The sequence below is a fragment of the Prinia subflava genome, chromosome 1, assembly GCF_021018805.1.
Source record: "Prinia subflava isolate CZ2003 ecotype Zambia chromosome 1, Cam_Psub_1.2, whole genome shotgun sequence".
NCBI lineage: Eukaryota > Metazoa > Chordata > Aves > Passeriformes > Cisticolidae > Prinia > Prinia subflava.
This window is the reverse complement of record NC_086247.1, coordinates 100,033,436-100,058,331: the sequence shown is the minus strand read 5'-3', so window position 1 is coordinate 100,058,331 and position 24,896 is coordinate 100,033,436. Positions and strand designations below refer to the sequence as shown.

Sequence of the window (24,896 nt, the reverse complement as noted above, 5' to 3'; positions counted from 1 at the left end):
TTTGTGTGACAGTTACAGATAATCCCTGAATTTGACTCTAAGGAACTGCTCTAAAACCCCAAATAAAACACCATCTTACCAAAATGAGCTTTACCTAAACATGCAGTCAAAACTGGCAAATTACATCTATGCATCTGCTAGAAAAGTCTGTCTTCACCACCACACTCACCACTAAGAAAACCCCAACCACCAGAATAATCAATGTTTCATCACTAATACTTGTGTACTTCTTAGGCTGGATATCATTGTTTGCTCTGTCTGCATGGCACCCATTAGACTAAGAGACAAATTCTCTGATCCCGACATAAAATGTGACCAAATCAATTTAAACTCCTATACTCACACAAATTCATATGGCAAACATGCTAATTCTCTACTCCCAAACTATTACATCTCCAGTGCTCCAGGTATTTGCTGGTTAGCAATAAAAGCCTTCAGTACCTGCAGACATGTATAATGACTTGATCAGATGTGGGTAGCCAGGTGCTGGAGATTCCACGTCGTCCCGGCTCACAGACACAGGAGTGGTGGGCTCTGGAGGCTGCCTGAGTTGTAATGACATTTCATTTCCTGATCCATTTTCCTTCTCCTCCAACACAAAATCTTTTTGTTTTGTTTGCTGAGCCTTTATTAACTGAGACAACAGAACAGCAAATGCACTCTGCACAGCTGCCTGGGCAGCATCAGTCTCAACTTTAGGCTGACCCAGCTGAGCAGGTGGCACAGGGGGCTGCGTGACCATTGGCTGTTTTAGAGGCTCCTGCTCTGGAGGTGGTGGCGGAGGTGGTGGCGGCTGCTGTTGCTGCTGTTCTGACTGTTTTTCACCTGCTGACAAAATTCCAGCAGGAAGATTTATTTTATTTAGTTGCTGCTGAGTCTCTGGGTTTACCTTAATATTCAATACTTGGGCAAACTGTGCCAAACTAACACTTGTTTTAGACTGTAGCAGGTTTAGCAGGATTGCCACTTCATTCTGGTTTAACTGCTGTCCAGTGCTTGTTTTTGCTAAAGACAAAAAAGGTGTTTTTAAGTATTATTTAGAACTGGCATATTTCAGAAACTCAAAAGAAGACTAATCTAGCATGGCTGACACAACTGGCAAAGCATAGGTTTGGACAACACAGAAATGGAATGCTTTTACATTGTAACTGTCTTTGGGGAATATCTATAGGAAATGGAACAGTTAAGATCCAATATAACCAAAGTGACTTCCATGAGGCGTACACAGGCACTTGGACAGATGGAAAAACACCATACTAGAGCTCAATTTTCCACAATATAACTAACCTGGGGCTCAAGGCCACCTGCTTTAGGCAGCTATAAGACTTCCAATCCTCACAAAATTCCTATCTTTGACATATCACAACCCTTTGTTAAAAAGTAGCCATGTGCAAAATCCATTTCCAAACATATTCCAGCCCATTCTAATTCAGCATCTGGGTTTTAACACCTGCCCAAGTGACCTGGCTCTAGGTGGCCTAGGAGCTCACAGTATAAATGCAAAAGAAAATGCTGACTTTGAGGGACAAGAAGTCAATCCCTCAGTAGCAGGAAATATGTGATAATACACAGTTAATTCAATTAAATGGAGTTTGCCACAAATAAAAGCAGGTTATGATCATGCAGGGGAATATGCCTAAGGAAGTTTGAATATCAAAGTAGTTTCTCAGCTTCAAACATCCATTGTGGTCATTTATTTTGAAAAAAGTGAAGCAGCATGGATTGGAACATGTCCTATGAGCGAATGACTTAGAGAAGAAAGCAGCTAAAAATTAGAAAATGAGTGTGTGAGCAGGCTAGCTGAGCTCTGAATTTTTCTTAACCCAGGTCAGCACAAACACATTCAGTCCTCTTCTATCCTTGCCCCTGTGCTATCTTACCAATATACTAATCACAGCAAATCAGAAGCCATGCATGTCACACAAAAATATTAAGTATTTGCCTTGCAAGATTCAAGAGTAGCACAACTGGAAAGTGCTGCAAAACCCACAACCCACAACTCTACATGTGGATATGAACCAGATTACAAGCACTAGGAACTTACTTAAGCGGGATGCAGGGACTTCAAAATTTTTATGTATCTATATGAATATCATCCACCTTCTATTCATCAATACAAAAAAATCACAATTTCTTATGCTTTGTACTGCAGACTGTTGTGATTAATGGAAGATTTTTGTCTCATCTGAGGATGGTATACTCAACATGAAAACTTTTCTCACAGTATCAGTGAAAATTCATCAGAAAAATGCCAAACAGGGAAACTAATCTACCTATACCCTAGTCTTTGGTTAGCTCGAAGTTCATTTTAACAGGAAACTCTGTTCTGGGGAATCTGTCATAACAAAGTCATTGAGCTCTGAACAGTTCCTGTTAATCTGCAAAATGCAATAACCAGGGATCCCATTCATGAAACAGAACATTAGCAATTGATACAATGTCTTTTTAACCTCTCCTTTTGGGGTGCTTAGAAACAAATGCGAGAGTTTTGGCTAAAGCATGCATTTGATCATGTAGCTACATAATGTATCTTATTAATAATATTATCTAAGGTGCATTACAGCTTCCAGAAATGTTTTATTTAATACAGAAAACGCCTCTGTGCTCCACTGAAAATGAAATTGTCTTCTTTTTCTATCAAGACATATTTTTCTGTGTACATATGGGTAAACAGCAATATAGCTCTGAATGATTCCTTCTCTATTTGCATAGCTTTTTGCATAGTCAGTATTAATGACTAAGTATTCTCTCATCAGGCTATTAGGTTACAAAAGCAGAAAGAAGATAACTATCCTTTGGACTCTTTAAAATTCTGATTTAGTTTAATTGATGGGGGGAAAAGTTACAGGAAGTCTTGAAAATGCTGCCAAAACTTCAGCCTAAACATATGGATTAGCAGAATCTCACAGCTGGTTTACAGTGAGAAACCAGATGAATGGAGCAAGAGGCAATAAACTGCAATAAAATATGATCAAAGTAACTACTTTCAATGTATCTTTGCACAGAATATTTGGACCTCTGCTCTACTATTAAATTAAGGGTTGATTCAACATGGTTAGCATTAAAGAATTGTCAGTATTAAAGAATTGTCAGTTGCTATGAAGGCATGAATTGTGGTTTTTAGCTGAACTCCTTTATCAGTGCCATAGGATTTATGGTTACTTTGCACAACCAGAAATGGTCTTATGTTTAACTTTCAGGTATCCATTTGGTGTTGTTACTCTTTATATTTCTACATATTTTGTAAGAATTATCACTTAACTGCTGAGTATCTCAAATGGTCCCCATACTGGAACCACTACTTTTTTGTGTTACATTTGTAAAACTTGTCTCAAGCAAGATACTTTGTTTAAGTTTCAGAATTACTGGCAGTGCAATTCACAGAGGTAGAGACTTCGTTATACCAGCTTCTGGGGAGGAGGTTTTGGTGCTTGGGTTTTTTTTTACAACTTGATTTATCCCCAACAACCTGAAAAGTTTAAGACTAACATAACACACAGATGGGATCTGTTCCATTTGAAATGAAAATTGTTCTAAGCTCTGCTTTCAGGTCAGTTTATCAATACCAATAAAGCTTATCCCATCTATAGATTTTGTGAGAAACTTTAAACAGCCACTGGCTTGTGGAATTACCAAAGAATTATAGATGAGCAAAAGATAAAATCTCTTCAAAGCAAAGCAAGTTAGTTGCTCTGACCAGGCTGAAAAGTTAGGTAGAACTGGAAAGGAACACTTACGTTTCCAAAAGCAAAGGCAAATATTTTGAAACAAAGATTAAACTTACAATACTGTTCCCTCCCTCAAGAATCCAGGAGATGCTGATACTCTGCAAATAACATCTAAAATTTCTAAAGGTGCAATCCAAGTAGTAGGTAATTATAAAAACTGAAAATATTACTGACCAAGTGCTACACTAGAGCTGCCCTGAGTTTTGAGTTGGGAAGAAGTTTGCATGCCTTGTGGGGTGTTGGTTCTGCTCTCATCCATGCCTAGAGACAGATCCTTCCTAGGGACTTTAGCTGCTGTAGAGTCATCAGTCATGCCCATCTGCTTCTGTCTTCTGCGTTTCTTACTCCACAGCTCATGGCAATCTTGCCACAAAGGAAGGCTGCAAAGAATGATTGAAGATAATCAGTTTTATCTCTATTGTTATTTTTTAAAATCATACTGGTAAAACCATTTAAGAATTATACATAATGTGACTTTTGAAAGGTGAACCTACTGGAACTCAGAAATGCATCAGGACACATTCAACAGCCAGCAAAATCTCAGACCTGCTTTTTCTGGCTGAAAACTCTTAACTGAGTGCCTCTTTCAGAAGCACAAGTCCTCCTGGCAGAAAAGGGGGAAAGTATCTTAAAGTAAGAATTGTTTTCCTAATTATTTGTGTAATTCAAAATTCAAAATCAATGCTGCACAGTTGCTATGAAACACAACTTGCATACTACCAGATAACTAAGTTATCAGTATCAAAGCATTTTCTTCAGGGTCCTTCTGTCTGCTTATAAAACTACTGCTGAGTCATTACATCACAGACTTGTCCACAGCAACAGACATGGCTATCTAGTATTTACAGTGTACAGCTCAGGCAACCAAGAAAGTACGGGGCGGGGGAGAAAGGAAAAAAGTTGCAGAAGTAAGTGGCACAAATAAGGATCACTTGTCACTAGCAAAGCAAATACCAGGAAGAACAAGGGGATATCCTTTAAGACATATGAATGCAGAGGCAAAATTCTCCTAAGAAACTTATTTTTATTGTTTTCTCAGGACATGTTCCAATACGATTTCTACTGATTAAAATGACTGCAAAGTCACTGCAAAAATCCTACAGGGCATTGCAATACATTTCCTCTAGAGAAACTGACAGGAACAACCCTGCACAATTTCACTTTTCCTGCCTGTGAAACCAAGGCTCTCATCTGGCTCATGAAACGATTTACTGTATTTCACTTTAACTCTCAGATACCTGTGCAGAACTCTATAGCCAGTGTCATTCTATCATCAAAGAAAGAAATTCAGATTCATGAAGGACCCCAAAATCCCTGGGAAAAGCAGACACTGATAAACCAAGATAAAAGGGAAATTATGCTTTTTAAATATTAGAAACATTCACTGAATACTATTTTCTTCAAAGGTAGTAACTCAATAACTAGTTCTAGGAATGACAAATCAACTCTTATCTGTTATATAAGAGTCACTTAGCTACACAAGCATTTTACTGCAGAATCACCTTTCAACAACTGTACATATCAACACTTCTGCCACCATCTCCTTTACTGAACCACAATGAACTTACTGCAATCAGTGCATGGTTCACAATTCCTTAAGGTCAGTAGCATTACCAGTGGAAATAACTTACTCTGGAGGAGGCATTTTAGATGGTTCCACATCTCGCAGAAACTCACACTGAAGAGCTTGTTCAGCTGTGCAGCGCTTGCTGGGATCCAGGGCAAGCATATAATCGAATAAATCTAATGCAGCCGGTGGGATGCTACAAAAGTGCAAAACAGAGAAAAGCGTCACATCTTTATTTTGAATCATACATGTCTGTGGAAAATTTTAATTAACACATCCCTTCCAAGATGATCATTAAGCCCTCAGGTAACTTATACTAACAAAATGCACTCACAACCTGAGCTTGGTAGTGAGAGGCAGAAAATAGACTTCACCTTTTACTGCCTGTGGTGTTTATAACCCAAGCTTTTTTTTCCTTGCGTTGTTTCACTGCTTGAAACCTCATCCTTACGAAAAACCACACCCACATTTTAAAGCCAAGACTATATTGTTACTCTACATTTTGGAATTTACCACCAGGGAGCTGGACTTTTGACTTCACAGACAATAATTCTATTGCTTCAAAGATATTAGACTCATTAGTATGAACAGGATGATGTACTTCTCTTGAAGCCCACTGTACCTGAATGATGGGAACAACCCCTTTAAAATAAGCGTACAGCTGCTTTCCATACCTTTCACTTGTGATATATGCACAATGGTAGTACTTTATGGTATAGTCCAATGGTAGTACTTTAGAACATGTGGTTCAAGTAACTCCTCTGTGTTCAATGAGTTTATGACCCAAAAGACTGTAATGTTAACCAGACTACATATTTAGCTGTAGCCAGTTTTACCAATAAAAAACAATTAAGCACTCTGAGCTGGTTTTTGGATAGAGCAACAAGCAGGTGTACCAAACAAATGTTTCCTTAGGTGAAAGTTGACAGGTGGCTGAAATTTTAGTGTCTTCTTTTCTCTTTTTGTCGCTCCTATTAAATAAGGGTTAATACCAGCTCTGTGGATATCAAGGGAAGGACAAGAACCTAAAGCCATTTTTCTTTACACTTGATCTATGTTTGTTCTTCAGAAAATACTGAAGTTCATAAAGTCTCCAGAAAAACTTATGCTATTACAGTTGACTAAACTAATTCTTCATCCTTACAAAGCAAACTCTTCTCTCAATTTTCGACGATACTGCTTCTTTGGTTTCATTGTGTTGAAGTAAGCTAATTTTATAACATCAGGCCACACTGCTGGACAAGGACTTCCGCAAATTCGGCTGTACCAAAAAGAAAGAAAAAAAAGGTATGAGATCCAAAACTGCAAGTGAGCACGGCTGTCATTTCTGTTCTTGCAAGTACAGTGAAAACAAACAAACAAAAAAAATTAATTTTCATGTTCAGATTATTTTTAGCTAAAATTTCCCCACCGCCAAATGCCCAACACCATTAAATAATGTTGAATTATTTAGAATATACAGAATACATCTACAAAGGGCAATCACCCCACTAAACTTACTGTTTTTGCCTCAGTCCAGCTCACACATCCTCTAAACAAATGTTTTGAAAAAGTTAACCAGCTACATCTGAAGACTACTCCAGGTATCTGACTAAAAGAACTGGATAGCCCATATTTAGAGTAACTTTTATGTCCTTAGCTCCCAACCCCACTGAAGAAAGATATACTGAATAGCTGAAAAAACAGTTTCCACTGAGAATTTATTTAATGCTGAAGTCATAAGGGAAAAAAACCCAAACAATTCAGTAAGTCCTAAAGACAGAAATCACTAGAAAACCTCTATATTTTTTACTTCAGTTATGAGTTTTATGTCTCAAGCCTCATCTACCCGCACAAATGGAGTTGCCCGTACTCTTATGCCTCACATTCCATCCCCATCCTTTTTTCCAACCAAGGATGTCTGAGCGCAAGTTGATCAACACCACACTTCTGAGCAGAACTAGCAGGTATTTCCATATATGCAAGGTTTCAAATTCTGATGCAGGCAGTCATAAAAGGACATTTTGCAAATATATTTCCCTAGTTCAGCCCTCCTTTTTATAAGATTTAAATGATTAGTGTAAGAGACCTAATCATCTATTCATTGTGCCCAGGTGCTATGCAAAATCTGACTTTGCACTGGTTGGGGTATGTAATTTTCAGGAGGGAGAATAAAAATAATTAACCTCTTACTATCAGAATGTACTTCAGCTCCATCTTTGATAAAGTTTGAGAAGATAAATGTAGAATTGTTGACTGCAACATGATCACAACAGAGATGTTGATAAAACTGATACATTATGTTCAAACAGCAAAAAATGCATAAGCATCAGTGAAGACGACAAATGAGCTACAAACAGAAGCTTCCAGCAGGACATCACAAAGTTTTAGAGTTTTGTACCAGAGGTAAAACACAAAGAAAGAAGAACTATGAATTACTCATTCTCATGTGCTTCAATGCCATCTAGTGCTCAAAAACAAAAATTCCCAAACTCAAGAGTTTAATTCTTCTTATGCCAAAACCAACCACCGATCTGCTGTGCACCTCCTAACACCTTCATTTTTTCAGGCCAGCTAGTAACACATTACACAGAAACATGCTACTGTTCATCAATCTGTTTTGAAAAACATTTCAATATATAACTTTGTAATATTTTTTATTAAGTTAATTTGACCATTTACTGTTCACTTTCTGTAGGTTCTGTAAGACTCACCCTCTTTTCCCCTTGTTTCTAGGAAGAGCACCTCTCCTCATTTACAATGACAATTATGATATGAGAATCAAGACCAAATTTTGCTTGCTGAATAAAGGGAAAGAAAAGGATGCTCTGGTTCCACTGAATTAAATACTTATCATTCTATGATTTACTGAGAACAAGGAAAGAAACACGAGTTTTATCTCCACCAAATGTCTGGCAGTTTGTAAGGGAACAGAAATATTCCTGCAAAAGTAATAAAGCCCAGGTAGGCTTGAAACAAGAACTTGGCTAGCAGCATGCCAAATACCTGTTCCTTCTAAATCCCACTTGTCCTTATTATTGTCCATGCTCTCATTTTGATTTGCTGCAAGCAAACTGCAGTATCATCTTTAAACCTACAGGCATTTAGATTACTCCCTCCTTACAATTCCAGTAATAGGCAACAGCAGCTACTCTACAAAAATGCATCTTACTCGTCACCTGTACATTGCTAGGAACACAGAACACTCATAAAAAAACCTTCATGTCTGTGCCAAAGTCACTTGTGTTACACACCCCACAAAAGTTCTAACATCTCACCTGGGGCAGTAACTGAGAACTTTTAAGTATTTGCAGTGCACTATCTCAGATTTTAACACTAAGAAAAGAAACGTGACAGGTACCTACTATGTAGCAGTGTTTGCTAGTTACCTTATGAGTTCCAGTTGAGCAAGTTCTTGATTTGCTTGAAATATTGGCTTTTTTGTAAAAAGTTCACCCAGGATACAGCTGTAAAACAGTTTTGCAAAATTCCATTATTATGGCTTTCGGCACAGATTGATAGAAACTTTAAGATTTATTTTTGGCTTGTTTTTATCCTTGCTATACTTCTATCCAAACTCTTACCCACAGCTCCAGACATCAATAGCTGGTGTGTATCTTTCTTCCCCAAGGAGAAGTTCAGGAGGCCGATACCATAACGTAATAACTTTGTTGGTATATGGTCGGCTGTTGGAAGGAGGAAAAAGAGAGGACTATCATTTCAGTACGACCGCACTTCTAAAAACATGATTTTAAAAACATTAAGGACTTCACTTCTGTGATGCTGTTTAAGAACAGTACAATCTTTCACTCTCTTTGAATTTTAGTCCTGTAACTGCACAAAAGCAAACACAATTGCCTGATGAAGGCTACAAAAAGCCAGATTGAAGACATAAATAATAATCACACAGTCACCTTGATGCTGTGTGAATTCTGCATCTCCAGTATTATTCAAAAAGCAATACTTATATTTATGATATTGCTAGTCATTTCAGGACCAGGATCTATTTAAGATAAAACCAGTACCTTCCATGCATCTATTGGCTATTACCATACTGAATACATGACCTCTACATGAACTTTTAAAGAAGAAAAAAAGACACTTTTCCCTCTTTAAGTATGAGTAAAAGAGACAAAAGCCTTTTTCTGGAACTACATCATTCACCAATTTAGACTCCAAAGCTTAGAATGCTTCTATTATCTTCCTACATTTCACAACACCTTTAATGCTCCACAGCTCCAACCAGAAATTTTGGTCACTGTGAATAATCCTTTCCATCCTCCCACTAAAGCAAAGATTTCTACTAATGCAGACACATTTTTTTTTTTTTTGTGCACAGGCTGAACTACAGCATCAACAGTTCAGAACAGAAAACAGAAAAGAGATGTTCAATTTCGGTTTTGTTTCACCATTTAAAAGTGATTCCAGAATTCCTTCCCTTTTTTTTTCAGTTTCTCACTGTTTCCAACACTAGGTAACTCCAAACCGAAAGAGTAACATTAAGTATGGACAACCACAGAATGAAGTCTAACAAGCTCTTATAGCATTCTCAGTAGTATAGGTATCATTGCTGTAAAATCATCTGAGTCCTTTCATTAACGCACATAACCCCAACTCCTTTTTAAAAGGTAGCATGTTTTTGGAAACAATCCCACCATTTATCATATTTATTTCTAAAGCAATCACTCCATATCATGTAAACTTTTCAAAGAGGAATAACTCTACAGATACACTGCTCACATGTATTAGTACATGGTGGTTTTTATTGAACAGTTGTCTTGTCATGCAATCTGTCATATCTCCTACTCCAAACACATTAAACAACACTTAAAGGAGCACAAATACAACCATCAGTGGGAATTTACTTAAAGTTAAATTTTTTGTTTCCTCCACATCCTACTAAGTTCTCTACCCTTTCAAACAGTATTACATTCTAAACAACAGTAAAACAAACACAAAGTACATGAATTAAAAAAGCAGCTACTATACACTCATTGATATAGATTAATTACATCTGTTACTGCAGGTCTGAAGGAAAATTAATGACAAAAGAACCACCCAAAATCTACTGAGATTCTAATTATTCTCCCACATTCAACTGACAATTCTATCAGCTAGCTTAATTAAGTCTTAATCTTGGTTTCCTTTATGCATAATGGCAAAATAACATTGCTGTTATTGTAAAGTAAAATGGGTTATTGGCATTATAAGGACTGAACCTCTAACCCTTAATGACCAGTGAGTTTTACAAACAAAATTTAAATTAATTTAAAAACAGACATTAAAAAACTCAAGCAAAAAGTGGTAAACCAGAGGGAAAAAAAGCATTACGCCAATTTGGTGCATGTTGAAACGTGAAGGTAGGATAATATCCTTTTATTATTAAGTACATCCAAATCAAGCAATAATTAGCTAGCAAATGTTTAAGATTATTTCAGTTTACCCTATGTATAATATGCTGTTATACTCAACAGTTTTCCTAACTGTACTTAAGTCTATTTTCCTGAAATAAGAGTTCCAAGACAACAGCTCAGTGAAACTAATGCTAACACATTTATCAACAATGTATAATAAACCCATAAAAGCTAGCATTAAGGATATTATTTCCCAAATTAGACATGCAGAAATCAAAGTAAGCTTATGTATCCAACCACCTCATGGACATACAACTATAGTGAACATTCAGCCTGGACTTTGAAAAGTCAGTTCCACATGACAAATACTGCATTACAAAGTAAATAATAAAGGTCTTAATCACAAAAAACTGTGCACCTGTTTCCTGGAGTATGAGCATAAGGAAGCCAAGAACAACAGAAGCACAAGTCTCAAGAAGTTTCAGAATAATTTTTATTTAAACTTGTATATCTGTTTCCAGCAGATTCAACAGCACTGACTGCCTAAATAATACAACAAACTTCTTGAAATGTAAAGATAAATCTTACACAAAAGTAATGCTTATTGAATAGGAACTGTATGATACTTTGTGCCACCAAAAAGAAAAAAAATTGCTTTACCTAAAAACATCTTTGGTATAACAACAGAAGAAATATACCTCAGGTTAACAGGACCAGAAACTTAGGAGTGTAACTTAATTTCCAATCATTATATGGCCAGTCTCTACCATTATCTATCCAGAACACCTGGAAAAGCAATACATTCGCACAAAGAGACTTTTGTGGTTTTATGCAGCGTAAGACATGTATTCCTTTCACTTTCCTAAGCAATTACTTCTATTACAGTACAGTAATATTTCCTCTAAACAGAACAGTCTTCTGTCTCTCATAATGCTTATGTAAAAAGATTAAACTTCTGAATGCTTTTTCTCAGTATAATTGTATCTTACCTTTCCTCTGAGTTGTACAGCCGAGCAAGCCCAAAATCTGCAAGCTTTATCTGCCCTCTGGTGGAAAAAGCAAAGAATTATTTAGTGGTTAATCCTGTTAAGCCTTCTACCCCCAAAATCAGGTAAAGTTTAAGACTGAAACAGCTGCAACTGATTTTCACCAAGCCACAATAATGAAGAGCCAATGCTTTGTTATCTCTGCATCTCTTCAGTAAACAGTATGCTAATTTACTGCATAGCAAAGACAAGTAAGCAAAATTAGGTATGCTTACCAAATGGCATTTACATTACTGGATGTAGTCAAAATTTAGGTCTATGCCACAAAATATTCCAGTCAGTAACTCTACAAGAAAAAACTGAGGGAAGAAACTGATATTTTCTTGGGCCTTACTGCTAGCACAAGCATTTGTACAGCAAACAACTATCAGCAGTCACACCTCTTTTCTAGGAAGCCATCAAAGTCCTGTTCTGCACTTGTACATTTTAAATACAGCCTTTACATCAGGGTGACCAACCAGATGAGGGCTTCTATTTGTGTCAGCAGCCAACTTGCTGAATGACATAACCCCTAACCCATCCCTGAGTTTTTCCATATGTGAGGGGAAGAGTAGAAGATACAGAGCTCTTGCCTGGCAGTTCCCACAGCTAGAAGTCACCTCTCTCTGACCAGAAACTCCCACTACTTGTAAAGTCTGGATGATTCCAACAGAGAGCTATCTGCAAGCTTCTCTAATACACAAGATGAATGTTGAGACTGTTATACGTGTTTTTCCTTTTCTGTACTAATAAACTTTTAACTTGCATCACTTTCAAATACATGTTATTTTACCAAATTATGGCAAGATTTGCTGCTAGCATGATGATTTTGTGGTAATAGCATGTGCATGACCACTTTGTGATGATAAAATACACAGGTTATACTTTCCATCCACTTTTCTCCTATGACCTTTACTCTGGTTTCTTGGAGAAAACCCATAAACAAAGACATGTTTCCCTCAAATTTACATGCTTATTTCTGAGAATGTATTTGTAGAAGATAAATGTATTTGTTCAAAAATTCATTGAAGTTGCCTCTGTAAAAGACACCTAATCCATATGTTTGGATTCAGGCTGTAACAGGTAACAGGATCTTTGAAACACTAGTTAAAATTATTCAGATCCATTATCATGTTTTTTCTGCTACAGGTGGAAAAATCTAAAGATGCTCAGACACTATCCTAAGGGGAAAAACCCAACTTTGTAACCTGGATTGGCGAGCATAGTAAAACAACACGCTCCTCCTCCTCTACCATAAGGCACTTTTCTCCACTGTCAGGTTACAGCCAGCTTATGAGTTCTCAAAGGTGCACACAGAAACACTAACCCTTGAGATTAGCAGGCAATCAGACTAGGTGTGAGGGAACACAGTAATGGGGAGAAATCTCCATAATGGGGAGAACGTATACATGTGTTTAACAATCTGTATCATAATCTGGCGATGCTGCAGTAGGATATAGAGTTGAAAGCAGTCCAGTGTCAGATCACTTGAGGGAAAAAGGAGGAAGAAATAGAAAATTTAATTTGGAGAAAGCTGGGAGAAAAATAGGCCTATCAAACAGACCCTTGATCCATTTTGCCCAGTATTTCATCTCCAACAGCAGCAGTAGATTTTTAGGGAGAACATGTGAATCCACTCCCTTTGGGGCTCATCTTCCTCATACTTAACCATGACCTACCATCATTGTGCTAAGGATGCTAAAACAGGGATCCCTGTCCATTCCCATTAGCAGGTGTTAATGATCCTATCCTTGAATGTGTCTCATCTTTTTTGAAACTCCTGACACTACCAGAAAACGTCCTGTGATAACAAATTCCAGAATCTGACTACCTGCTTTTTTTTTTTTAACTGTACCCTTTTTTGCTGTTATAAAGCTTGCTCTTATGTTGCTCCCTGGTTATGATGCCCAACAGTTGGTAATGAAGTCATCCACTATCTTCATACCAGCTTCTTATTTGTTGCTGCTGCACACTGAAAACACCACAATTACTAGTATGATTTGTAATTACTATATGTTAAAGTAGTAAGAAACAAATTATTCTCGCCCTTTGATTATAAAAATAACTGCAATTTAGGGCATGTTTGAACACGCCTGATCAAATACTCTTTTAAAGCATTATCCTGACTGATGACAACAAGGACCTCAGAAATGTCATGAAGAACCAGCCCAGCCACACTTTGATCTTGAAATGAGATGGCAGAAAGAATACACATCAGACACTTACATCCTACAATTCTGTTTTAATATACTTGAATTCAGATAATTTTCCCCCGGTACTCTGATTTAGCAGGATTAAAATTGAGTCTTCTCTTTCAACATAGACTAAGTTTAATGCACAGCTGCAGGCTCCAGTGTTAAGCAGGAACATTACTTGATTACTATTTTGCAATTGATTTTATAGAAACTAGGCAATTTAGAAAATAAGTTTTGCTAACGACTCCAATCAGGCGAACTGTGAAGACTGTAAGAACAATTTAAAGATGCTGTTAACATACAATTTTTGTTATGTACTTTTAAGTAATATCCATACCTATTATTTAGTAGAATATTTGAACATTTGATATCTCTGTGCAAAAAGTTCTTCTTGTGGCAATAGGCCAAGCCCTCCATCAGCTGTCTCATAAAAGATTTAATATGATTTTCATTAAAATGAACCAAACCAGATTCCAGCAGTCCCATCAAGTCATGGTCCATATATTCAAATACCAGGTAAAATGCACCTATGAAAAGAAAGGGAAAGGGTAGGAGAAACACAGAGAGAAAAACTGATTTAACAGCAGTCCAAAGCATTGTTGTTGCCTACTTTTTAAAATCAAAAGCATTTTTCGTACAACTGCTTAGATTTTCTGCAGTATTTATAGCTGTATCATGTCCAATGAAATACAGTACAGTAAAAAGTTTTACTGGATTGCTTTTCCATATAAACAATTACACTAGTCAAATGTTTGTGAAAAGAAAAATAATGTTACCACATGGTGCTTTAGTCTAGATGAATATGTGCTCTCCCTACAGTTCTCAATCTCCATCCATTTTATTTCAAGAAAAATTAACTGTGTTAATATTACCTCTGTAAAGTTTGGAGAGAAATCTAGAAACAAAATATATACAAGCATTATTGTGCAGTATTGTTCATCTGCCATGACTCAGTGATTAATTTTTTTAAAGATTTCAACTGGGTCAGAAATAAGCTTGCCCTTCTCAGACTAAAAACATCTATAAGTCAGGTTAAATGAGAAAGCAGAACTAACCTACTAGTAACACCAGCTCTGCAAAGACCAACTTCATATTTTAAGTTGCCATATGCATATTTAAAGCACAAGAGAATCTGTTTGTACCTCACATCAGCCTGTATAATTCTACCAATAAAGCTACTAAAGCCAAGGCTCTTTGGATACATATAAATACTGAGAGGAAAAATGTTGAGTGATTCAGAATTAGCAATAAGCGATTTCCAACACACCCATTCCCAGTACAATCTACATTTTAATACTTCACTCTTCCCCATCTTCACCCTGGGACACACAGAACAGTGCAGACCCTGCAGAGCAAGGGAAGTAATGCAGAATCCACATTCAAGTGGGTCTGTCTACCTTGCATTTCCAAAACCTCCTTAAATCTAACACTACCAATAGCTTCTGCCCACCAAGAACTCATTACATGTTCTTGTTTCTAAAAAAGTTTCAACTCAGAAACCAGTGAAAGTCTTGGAGCAATAATGAGAAGTCAGCTTGACAGAAGCTGTACACATACACAGTCACATCCTAATGAGCTGACTCCTTTTCTTGTTTAGTAGCTGAAATGGGAAAAAAGAATGCTATGTCCATCTGCTATTCAGGAAGATTACTCATACAGTAAGTGTTAAACTTGTAACAATGATCAGCGTACATCAGCTAAAGCACCATTGCATAAGACATTCGAGATTTCATTGTTTTTGACTTAGGTCCTTTTGTCCTGTTGTGTATTAGAGGAAGCAAAATATTCATTGTAAAATACCCTTGCTGTTGTGTACAGAGGGGGTGAAACAGGAGGTGAATCAAACAGGCCAACACAATCCCATCCATCACTTCACAAGGAGAGAGGGAAATATTAAGAGCTATGAATAATCAAAAGTCTGCTGTGTAACTATTTGCATAACTGAGTTCACCAATCCAATTCACCAGTTCAACATGGAAAAGCACAGAGACTCCTAATCTTGGTCTTTTCAAATTAGACAGCTGGCAATTTGCTGTTAGATCTACTTCAGCAATGACTGGAGTATGAACCACAACATTTTAAAATGGCTCAAAACAAAACACCTGATATTAGTGCTGCCATGTCAGAATAATCTAGATATGCCCTTCAGAGGATGTCAGCTCAACAAAACTGAATGAACACCAGTGAATCTTGGTAACTTCTTGCTCTGGGGTACAAGAGAAAGTTAACTGTCATGGCAGCTGGCTGCATGTGTGTCTATGACAAGGAGAAAGACTGACTGTAAAACTGTTTAGTGAGGACAGCTGAACAGAAACCTCTTGTTCATATGCGAAGCAGGATCCATGCCTTGAGCAATTTCCTGCTCTGTCACTAACTCCCAAGATTTTTTTACTGCTATTTATAACCAGTAATCACAACTGGTGCCCTCATGCAAGAAGGAAAACTGATAACAGAGAAGATTCACAAAGTAGAATAGTACCTGGGAGGTGACATCAGATTATTTATATTCTCTGCAACTCTTATTAAGAAACATACATTAAAACAGGATAAATGCTAAATATTCCTCGAAATCAAGAGCAAATATACAGACTCATTACACTTGTGCATTCTTGCCTATTTCCTAACTACACATTATTAAATTGTGTTTTAAAAAGAAAAACTGGTAATCTTCTTCATTCAGTATGAGAAAACATGAAAATTAGTCTGTTCACCTTGGCAATCTTACCATTCAAGCCTGATTTTCAGTATTACTCAAGCTATATTTAGAAGGGACTGTAGCTGCAAAAAAGTTATCAAGCAAACTGAAGTGGAACTCCTGTTAATTTATTCCTAGACAAACATGGTGACATTTTCTGACAGAGCTCCGTAGTTTCTGCCAACAAAGTTGGTACATTATTCCACCTTTTAATTTCAAATCTTCATCGCTTTTCATCACATTGGGGGATTTGATCCTCCATAAAAGGGAGAGCAGTTAGTCATTCAGGAAGTAGGAAACAGTCATGAAAGACATCGCAACTGAACTATGCAAAGGCAGAAGTGTGCTTAGTCTGTGTTCAAGTTCACAGGATACTTTAGTTCTATCAAAATGAATGCCACACAAATATCCATTTCTCAAAAAAGGAAAACAGAAAAAATAATAGTTTCTACTTTTTTGAGGGCGAAACAGTTCGTAACTTGGAGATTCCATTTTAAAATTATGTTTTGCTTGATGCTAGCTTTGCCCAGTCCCCGTTTTGGGAAGTAGTGTCATAAAAACACCTAAAGCCCTCTCACAGTGAAATGCATGCAATTCAAATGAACTCAGAATTACCTAGGTGACTTTAAAGTTCCTCATCTTACTGCTGTTGTGTTAAAGACCTGCACTTCCCACCTGTGGGGTGGAAGAAAGCCTACAGTCCATTTCCACACACTGCAACAAAGCACTAACAGAGGGTTGTGTCCTGGGTGCCCCATTTCCTTCACTAACACCACAGAGTTCATCTACTTTCCATCATCTACTGAGATAATCAGAATTCTTAATGTCACTATGTGTTGACAGAGCAGCAGCTGGAACAGCTGAACAGTAGGAACACTGCCTATTTGTGAATATGGGATAAGAGAGAGCACCTCAATCTATTAGGGAGGTACAGAATAAATAAAGGAGATTCAAATGGATGGAAATAATCCTCACCTTACTCCTTTTGATTGCACTTGGAAAAATGTACCTTTCTGACCATTTTGTAAGTTAAGACTGATGGGGTTCAGTAAGTGAGGTACCATTTTAGAATAATTAAAGGATTAATACATCTCCTCCTCTTGGTCATATGTTTCAGGTCACAGAGCTCTAACAGAAGCAGTTTCTTAACACAAAATGAGCTTGGGTATAATGCAGTGAAGGTTTGCATACAAGAGAGGTAACTCAACAAAAGATGGCCCTAATGATCTACAGTAAACAGCGGGTTTTCTGAGAAGTCAAAAAATCCTGACAAAACATACTTTGCATTTTTGTGACACAGGCAGGCTCTGGACTTCTTTGGACTGCATTCAAATCACAGAGATCCAACAAAACAGGACACCATTTGTTCCCAAATATACAAGTGGTTTAGACTGGAAGGGGAGGGTATTGGTACAGCGGAGAATGATCCAAAAGTCTCCACAGATTATGGCTTTTAAGCAATTATTTTCAAAATGTAATTCATACGAAAGATGTTCAGTGTTTCTCAAAATGTCTGATTAGAGATATGAGGACCCAGGAGACCAGAAATGTCTTATTACATGCAAATTTAAATTCAATTCCAGTATAAATGCATTACGATAGTATATTGAAATACAGAAATGCTTTAGAGAAACCCCAGTATCCCTGCCTCTGTTCTGTTCAGTGCATAGTACAACACTGAGTTGTGAAACCGGTTTTTAGTATTTGTTCTGTACTCAGTTTTCAAAATGAGACTCCATCAGATTTTCATTTTGCTATTAAGCCTCCTTCAGCTTCTTCTATGCAATACATAGATTATTCTTACCCTTCACTGATTAAATATAATTAGATTACATTTACTATTCTATTTTCTTAACATTTCTCTTCTAGTACTCCAAGAGCTTTAAACAGATTTTATCAATCACAACTTGAAAATTAAAGAACAAATTATCCACCAATTCCTTGAAGTGTCTTACACTTAACCTCCTAAAGTTCCTTTAATAGACATTCATCTTTTCTTTCAACTAACATTTTATTACTCTATTTTCTAACTTCCAGAACAACAAATATAGCCACAGCTACTGAATTAATCACCTTAACACTAAATAAAACATTGCTGCTATACTTTTTTTTACATTTTCACCCAATATTAAGTTTCTATTTAATGACAGTGTTATTCCCCCCTTTCAAGGTCAACTGCATTTTCCTCTTGCAGGAACTCCACATATGTTCTGAAATAGGGTTACAAGCCGAGGGCATACAGAAGCCCTGGGAGTAAATACTCCCCTTGTTTCATCACATAATACAGGGAAATAAGAAAAAAAAAACAAATAAGTAAACTAAAACCTTAAAGCAGACAAACAAAAATCTTTGATTAATAATCAGAGATTTTTCTCATTTTGACATACAGCAAGTTGAAAAGCCACACAACTAGGTCTCCATTCATTCCAGGCCAAAGCCCAATACAGCACACACAAATAGGAAGCACCACTCAAGCCGTCACACTATTCCTGATAACCTAGCTTTAGCATGAAAACTATTTGGGTAAGTTTTTATCAGCTATTTCAGGAGCAGCAAGGCAAGCTGTAGAGCATTAGAGGTTTCTGAAATTCAGATCTCTGCTTTTACTCAACTTCCTAGGAAATACAGACAAAACTAGCTACCATGTAGCATTGACTACATGACTGCTGTAACAGACTCCTTCCAAAACACAAGATTTCAGAATAAGTACTCCTTGACAGCTGTGAGAAAGCAGCTGTCAGTCATACTGCAATGCACTGCAGAGTCAGTGTCCTCCTGTACTACAGTACTGTCAATATAAATACCGACTTCATGCCTAAAAAAATTTGCTGATTTGTACTGCAAATCAATTCAAAATTTAATTTAAAGTAAACTTAGATCTTAAAATTAATTACAGAAACACACATACATAAAGAGGTAACTCATACACACACAGGAAAAACCCCTAAGCTGTAATGTTAACCAGATCTTTTATTATAGGTCTCCACGCCAAATTTTACATCCTCCCTCAGGTTAGCAAAAACACCTATCCTAGTCAAAAGGAGGAAGAGATGTCAGGCAGTACACTTACTGTATTGACATTCACAGCAACAAAAGCTAAGTCAGGCATTTACCATTTATTTAGTAAAAAGAGATCATGTCAATCCCATAGCTAGACTGTTGAGCACTTGCAAACATCTCCCAGCTGTTAGAAGCAACTGAGAACTGAAGAACCCTCTCAAGCACCCAAAGTAAAAAGATTTACACCGAAGTCATAAAAATGATACACTCATGAAGGAAAAAAACCAAAACTGACAACAGCCGAAAGTGAGAAGGATGTTATCCCAATAATTCATTTTATAACTGAGAAGGTGGCTCAACACACAAAGACCGAATACAACCTCAGTCATGATTTCCCATCATTAAGTTTGGGTGTTCACCTATCTCCCTCTGAATGATAGGTAGGTGAGAAAAGCTTACACAAGAAACATATAAAATGGGTACTCCTTATGGCCATACCCAACATACATGTTTTGTCTGTCAGGATTGTGCCTGAGAATCAAGATGTTACTTTACTAATTAGTAATCAGTAATGCCATTCTCCAACTTTCTCATCAAACAAATCACATGCATACTGAAGACTGCAAAGTGAAAAACTTCTGATGTTCAGTACACAGACCCATGTATCAGCCCATATCACCCACTCTGCTTTGCATATGCCCGATCTATACAAACTTATAAAGCCTTAATTTAGGCTGCTTAAGGTGCTGACTTTCCACAGATGGAGGAAAATGCACATACAAAATTTGTAACACACTGTTCCAATGTGTTACAATTCTTTTTCTAATAGTTAGTAGAGAAAAAATAAACTCAAAACTACCTATCCAAGTTGTTCATGTCTTTAAATATATAGTCCAAGCTGGCCAGAATAAAACACAGATATAATTTCTTCCATTTTCTTTGAAAATAAAAAGACGTTGAAAATACTGAGACAGGCTTTAATATGGGGAACCAGTAATCCTCTCGCTGGAAGACTTTTGAGTGTGTTATTTAAAAACAAATAATGCACCTGAAAATACCAGGACAAAGTTGTACAAGCTACTTGTACTACTGTACAAGACTACTTAGCTAATCCAATGTTACTATCTTAAAAAGGATCCTTAAATCAAGTACTGTGAAATGGGCCCAACACTTACATTATTATCAGAAAACTGAATGTACTGCATATTCAGCTACTGAGGTCCAACCAAAAAAACCCCACACTGCCTTAAGTGAAAAAGCAGATGAGTACTATGTCAGGATATGATACACAGCCTTAGAAACAAAATTAACTTCATTCATACTAACTAGAAAAACATGCAATAGCAAAAATGTTCTCATTCCCTACTCTTCTAAGTGGGACACCAGCAGGGTTTTGCAAGTCATATTTCAAAGCTATGGTAAACATGTAACATACATTAAGCATAAGCATGTTCATCATACAGGCAAAACACCCTGCTTTTACTGCAAGCTCTGCCTGTTGTAAGATATCACTACCACTTCTCTAATGGTTCCTTGTTAGGCGGCCTACTTTTGAACTTGCAACACTTTACTGTGAAAAGGACCAAACTTCCTCCCACCTGCATTCGTTCCCTGCACAGACTACAATTTGGCCACAACACAGCTATGAATCCCTATCTCAAAATGAACTACTCATTACAGAAATACAGAACACAGTGCCTGAAAAAATGAACAATTTCCATCTTTTCAAAGAGAAGTTGTAACAGCAGTCTCATCATCCTGCTAATGTTTTCAGAAAACTATCAGAACTTACTCAACTACCAGAAATTAATTCTATTCTAGAATCTCCAGAGAAGCCCCTTCCCTTGTAAATTTTCAGAAAATGTACTTGTTTTAACATGCTGTTAAATAAGAACAAGAAATTAAATCAGAAGTAATATCAAAAGCACAAATACAGACTTGGATTAAAAAAAAAAATTGAAATTAATGAGACACAGTTTGAAGTACAAAAAATAATTTTACTATTCAATTCTAAACATGGCACTAAACAGAAAGAAAGAAAATTCATTAATGAGTCATTATGTATTAAGTCAAGACTCGGTGTGGTCTCATTAGCCAAGTGGGTTTGACCTAATTAAAACTTAGTGCAAGATTCACACACAAAGACTAAACTGGCTGCTGCAGACTATCAAGATTTTGAGTGAGGCCTCACACTGAACCTGCACAGCTCGCAAGAAATTCTTGCTAGATATTTCTCACTTTAAAGTATGTCAGTGCTGTATATGCTTCAAGGTATTATACTCTTTAAAGATGCCAGGAAAAAAAATCCAAACTAACTCCTGCTTCATATCAACCTTCTGAATCATCACATCACCTCGTGTTTCAGCTGGCCATGCAGTAATGACAGTATTTTCTACCTGCACAGCTGTTGGGCATGCTGTATAGATTCTGGGAAGTAGGACAGGTACCACATTCCAAACTTTCTCCTCAGCAAAACAATGTAACAAACTGCCCACAGGACACTAAAATACCTCCAAACGGATAGGTTTGTAACACTTAGAGCTAAAATGAAATGCATCCAGTAGCAAAATATCCACTCCAATATCAAAACTACCAAGCAACAACACTGCATGATTTTTACTGTTTGCTTGAATCTCTAGACTAAGGAGGTTGAAGCAATTCAAACACGACAGACTTAAAACTGAAGGAACCAAGAGTGGAAATCTGCATGCCTTCTCTTTGGGGAAAAACACTACCACTATACAAGTCTTGCTTTTCATTCTTTTAATTTACTCTACTTCTAGCCCACAAAACACTCGTGCTTAAACATCAAAAAAGTAACTGAAGAACAGTTCAATTAAAACCAAGGCCTAAAACGAAAAACGTCTCCTCAGCATTCAGCCTACTATACTCTAAATGCTATGAGAAAGTACTAAAAAAATAAAGGGTTAAAAAATACTCACAATTAAGAGCTTCCAATACTGCTAGCCTCCCTAATCCATGGGAATCAAGGAGTCAAACATCTGTTCCTCAACAATAAAACCACAATCAAGCAATATATTTTTTATCCCACAAAATATTTGCAGAAAATATTTCTTAAATAAAAATGCATAGCTGAGTTAAATAAATAACTGCTTATAGGATTTAAATCAAAATTAAAATCCCTCATCAAGCATAACAAATGCATTTTTTAATGAAGTGTAATACATTGCAAATGTATTTTTTAATGAAGTGTAACTTCAAATCAAGCACAGCAGACTATCACATTAAGAACAGGTCCAGAAGGAGCAATCCCTGTCAGCATACACACCTTTGTCCTTCTTGAAGTCCAAAGCATCTTCCTTATCTGTCACTATTTCCTTCATGTTGATAATGCTTTGATGATTAAGCTGTCGAAGAATCTTAATCTCTCGAATAGCTGTAATTGGAAACCCTTCCTTTTCATTATCCAGACGCACTTTCTTCAGCGCTACCATTTCCCCTAAGAGAAAATTTAAATAAAATCCATTAAGATTAGCAACCAAACCATGAGATTTGGTATTGATTTTGTTTTTGTTTGTTTTTTAAAACCCTGATGCTTGTACCAAGCACTGTGCTGCACAGAAATCAGCATCACATACAGAAGCAAAACTACAAATGAGAATTTTCAGCTACACACTGTAAGCTCTATCCTTCTTCCTCCTGCACAACTCACTCACATATCCTGATACTCCACGCCATGTCCACCAGCAAAGAGTGATTATCAGAAGCAGCCTTAGAGACAAAGGCCTGTGACTGCTTTGGATTTCTTAATACTACATCACCACAGGTCAGAACGCATTTATCTAGCCAGAAATAGTATGCAGTTCAAGATATGAGGCAGATGACTAAAGAGTTCTCAAATTCATCAGTATACTTTCTACAAGCACAAGTGGCACTGCCATTTTTACAGTGAGGAGGTTTTCCCTTACTATTGTACTGCAGGGTGGGCTGGATCAAACTGGATTCTGCAAAATGGCAGGAGCATGAACTACTCATGATGGAGGATGTCTACAGACCATACATGCTAGCTCAATCATTTTGTTCTTGGAAGTTTATTGCTGTGTCTAGGAAGTTTACTGACAGCCCAGATATCTTTGTTAGTTCTAAAGAGTATTTACCCTACACTAATTTACAAGATACACTCACAACAGATCATATTCCAGCATGGCACCACATCCACTGGCTCTGAAAGCCCATTAAACAGCCTCTTTTAAGCTATCTCAAAGGCCATAATGCCACTCTCCACACAGGATTTGAATCCAAAGCTAACAGATTTGCTTGCTGTATCTCTGTACAAATGCCTTCAATGCACAAAGCAACAACTTCTAGGGGAAGTTAAGAGATGACTGTGACACACAAATGACCTGAAGTTTGCCAAAAAGGCAATATGGTTATGGCAGGATTAAAATGCAAATATGCAAAGAACAGAATCTCAGGAGATCCTAACAATGATTTGCAAAGATTCTCAAGGTAGAGGTAAAAATCTGTGACAGTTCAACTAGAACTGAAGTTTGCAAACTGAGACAAGGACAGGTAAAGAATGAAGAAGGAATTATAATTACACTGCTTATTCTTCTGGCAATCAGAAAGAAGGAACTGAGGCTGGTATGTGGTCCTGTGGGATTCAGTTACTGCTGAAGTAGAAAATGGTCCAGCATTCAAAGCATGCACAGATCAGCCAGAAGGGCAAGAAGTACTAACTGAACACAAATCAATCACATAGCATACAGCATATATAAAGAATCTGGATAATCTATTTAGAACTAGTGGCAATATTATGTAACCTACTGGTGACTTGCTCATTTCAACAATAGTTTAACATGAAATTAAAAAATAATGTCACTATTGTGAAGTCAGTTATATTGCAAGAATACTCCATGTGCAACTCCTCAGGGCTGTGTTGCACAGAAGCAGATTCTCTTCCTACTATGAACTAGTGACTACTGGAGTACAACCAACCACAACCAAGTTTCATGCACAGATTCTTTCACAGTTACATCCCTTTACAAACTTCATTACAGTTTGCCAACCTGTCTAGGATGACATTTAGTTTCCCCAGGATATTTAGCCACTCCTCTTTACTAGTTCAACTTTATACAAAGCATCAAAATTCAAAGAATAAGAATTAGAATTCAGGACTACTCAGCTTGATTTCAGCCACAGCTTTACAGAGAAATGATTTTCCAATGCAGCAAAAACTAATTTCTGATTCAGACAAATGCTAGACTTAAAACTGAACACACCAACAACTAAAAAACTTCCTAACATAAGAGGGCAGAACACCACAAATTTTACTCAATATGAAACAAAAACCAAAACCATCCTGTTAATTTATAATTGCACGATTACATTC

At 36.9% G+C, this 24,896-nt stretch overlaps 1 protein-coding gene across 4 annotated transcripts in view; it reads right to left on the bottom strand.

Annotated features, from left to right (window-relative positions):
- CDK13 (cyclin dependent kinase 13) overlaps positions 1–24,896 on the bottom strand; it is a 46,292-nt gene that overhangs the window by 5,622 nt on the left and 15,774 nt on the right. The window contains exons 5-13 of one of the 4 annotated variants that reach the window (XM_063405203.1): positions 22,833–23,003; positions 14,186–14,375; positions 11,618–11,674; positions 8,859–8,960; positions 8,664–8,741; positions 6,440–6,556; positions 5,360–5,491; positions 3,903–4,108; positions 442–1,005 (exon numbers count right to left, since the gene is read on the bottom strand). In XM_063405203.1, the coding sequence (XP_063261273.1) occupies positions 442–1,005; positions 3,903–4,108; positions 5,360–5,491; positions 6,440–6,556; positions 8,664–8,741; positions 8,859–8,960; positions 11,618–11,674; positions 14,186–14,375; positions 22,833–23,003 (1,617 nt within the window). The remainder of the gene's footprint in view (positions 1–441; positions 1,006–3,902; positions 4,109–5,359; positions 5,492–6,439; positions 6,557–8,663; positions 8,742–8,858; positions 8,961–11,617; positions 11,675–14,185; positions 14,376–22,832; positions 23,004–24,896) is intronic. The other 3 variants (XM_063405219.1, XM_063405227.1, XM_063405212.1) reach the window with 3 other exon arrangements.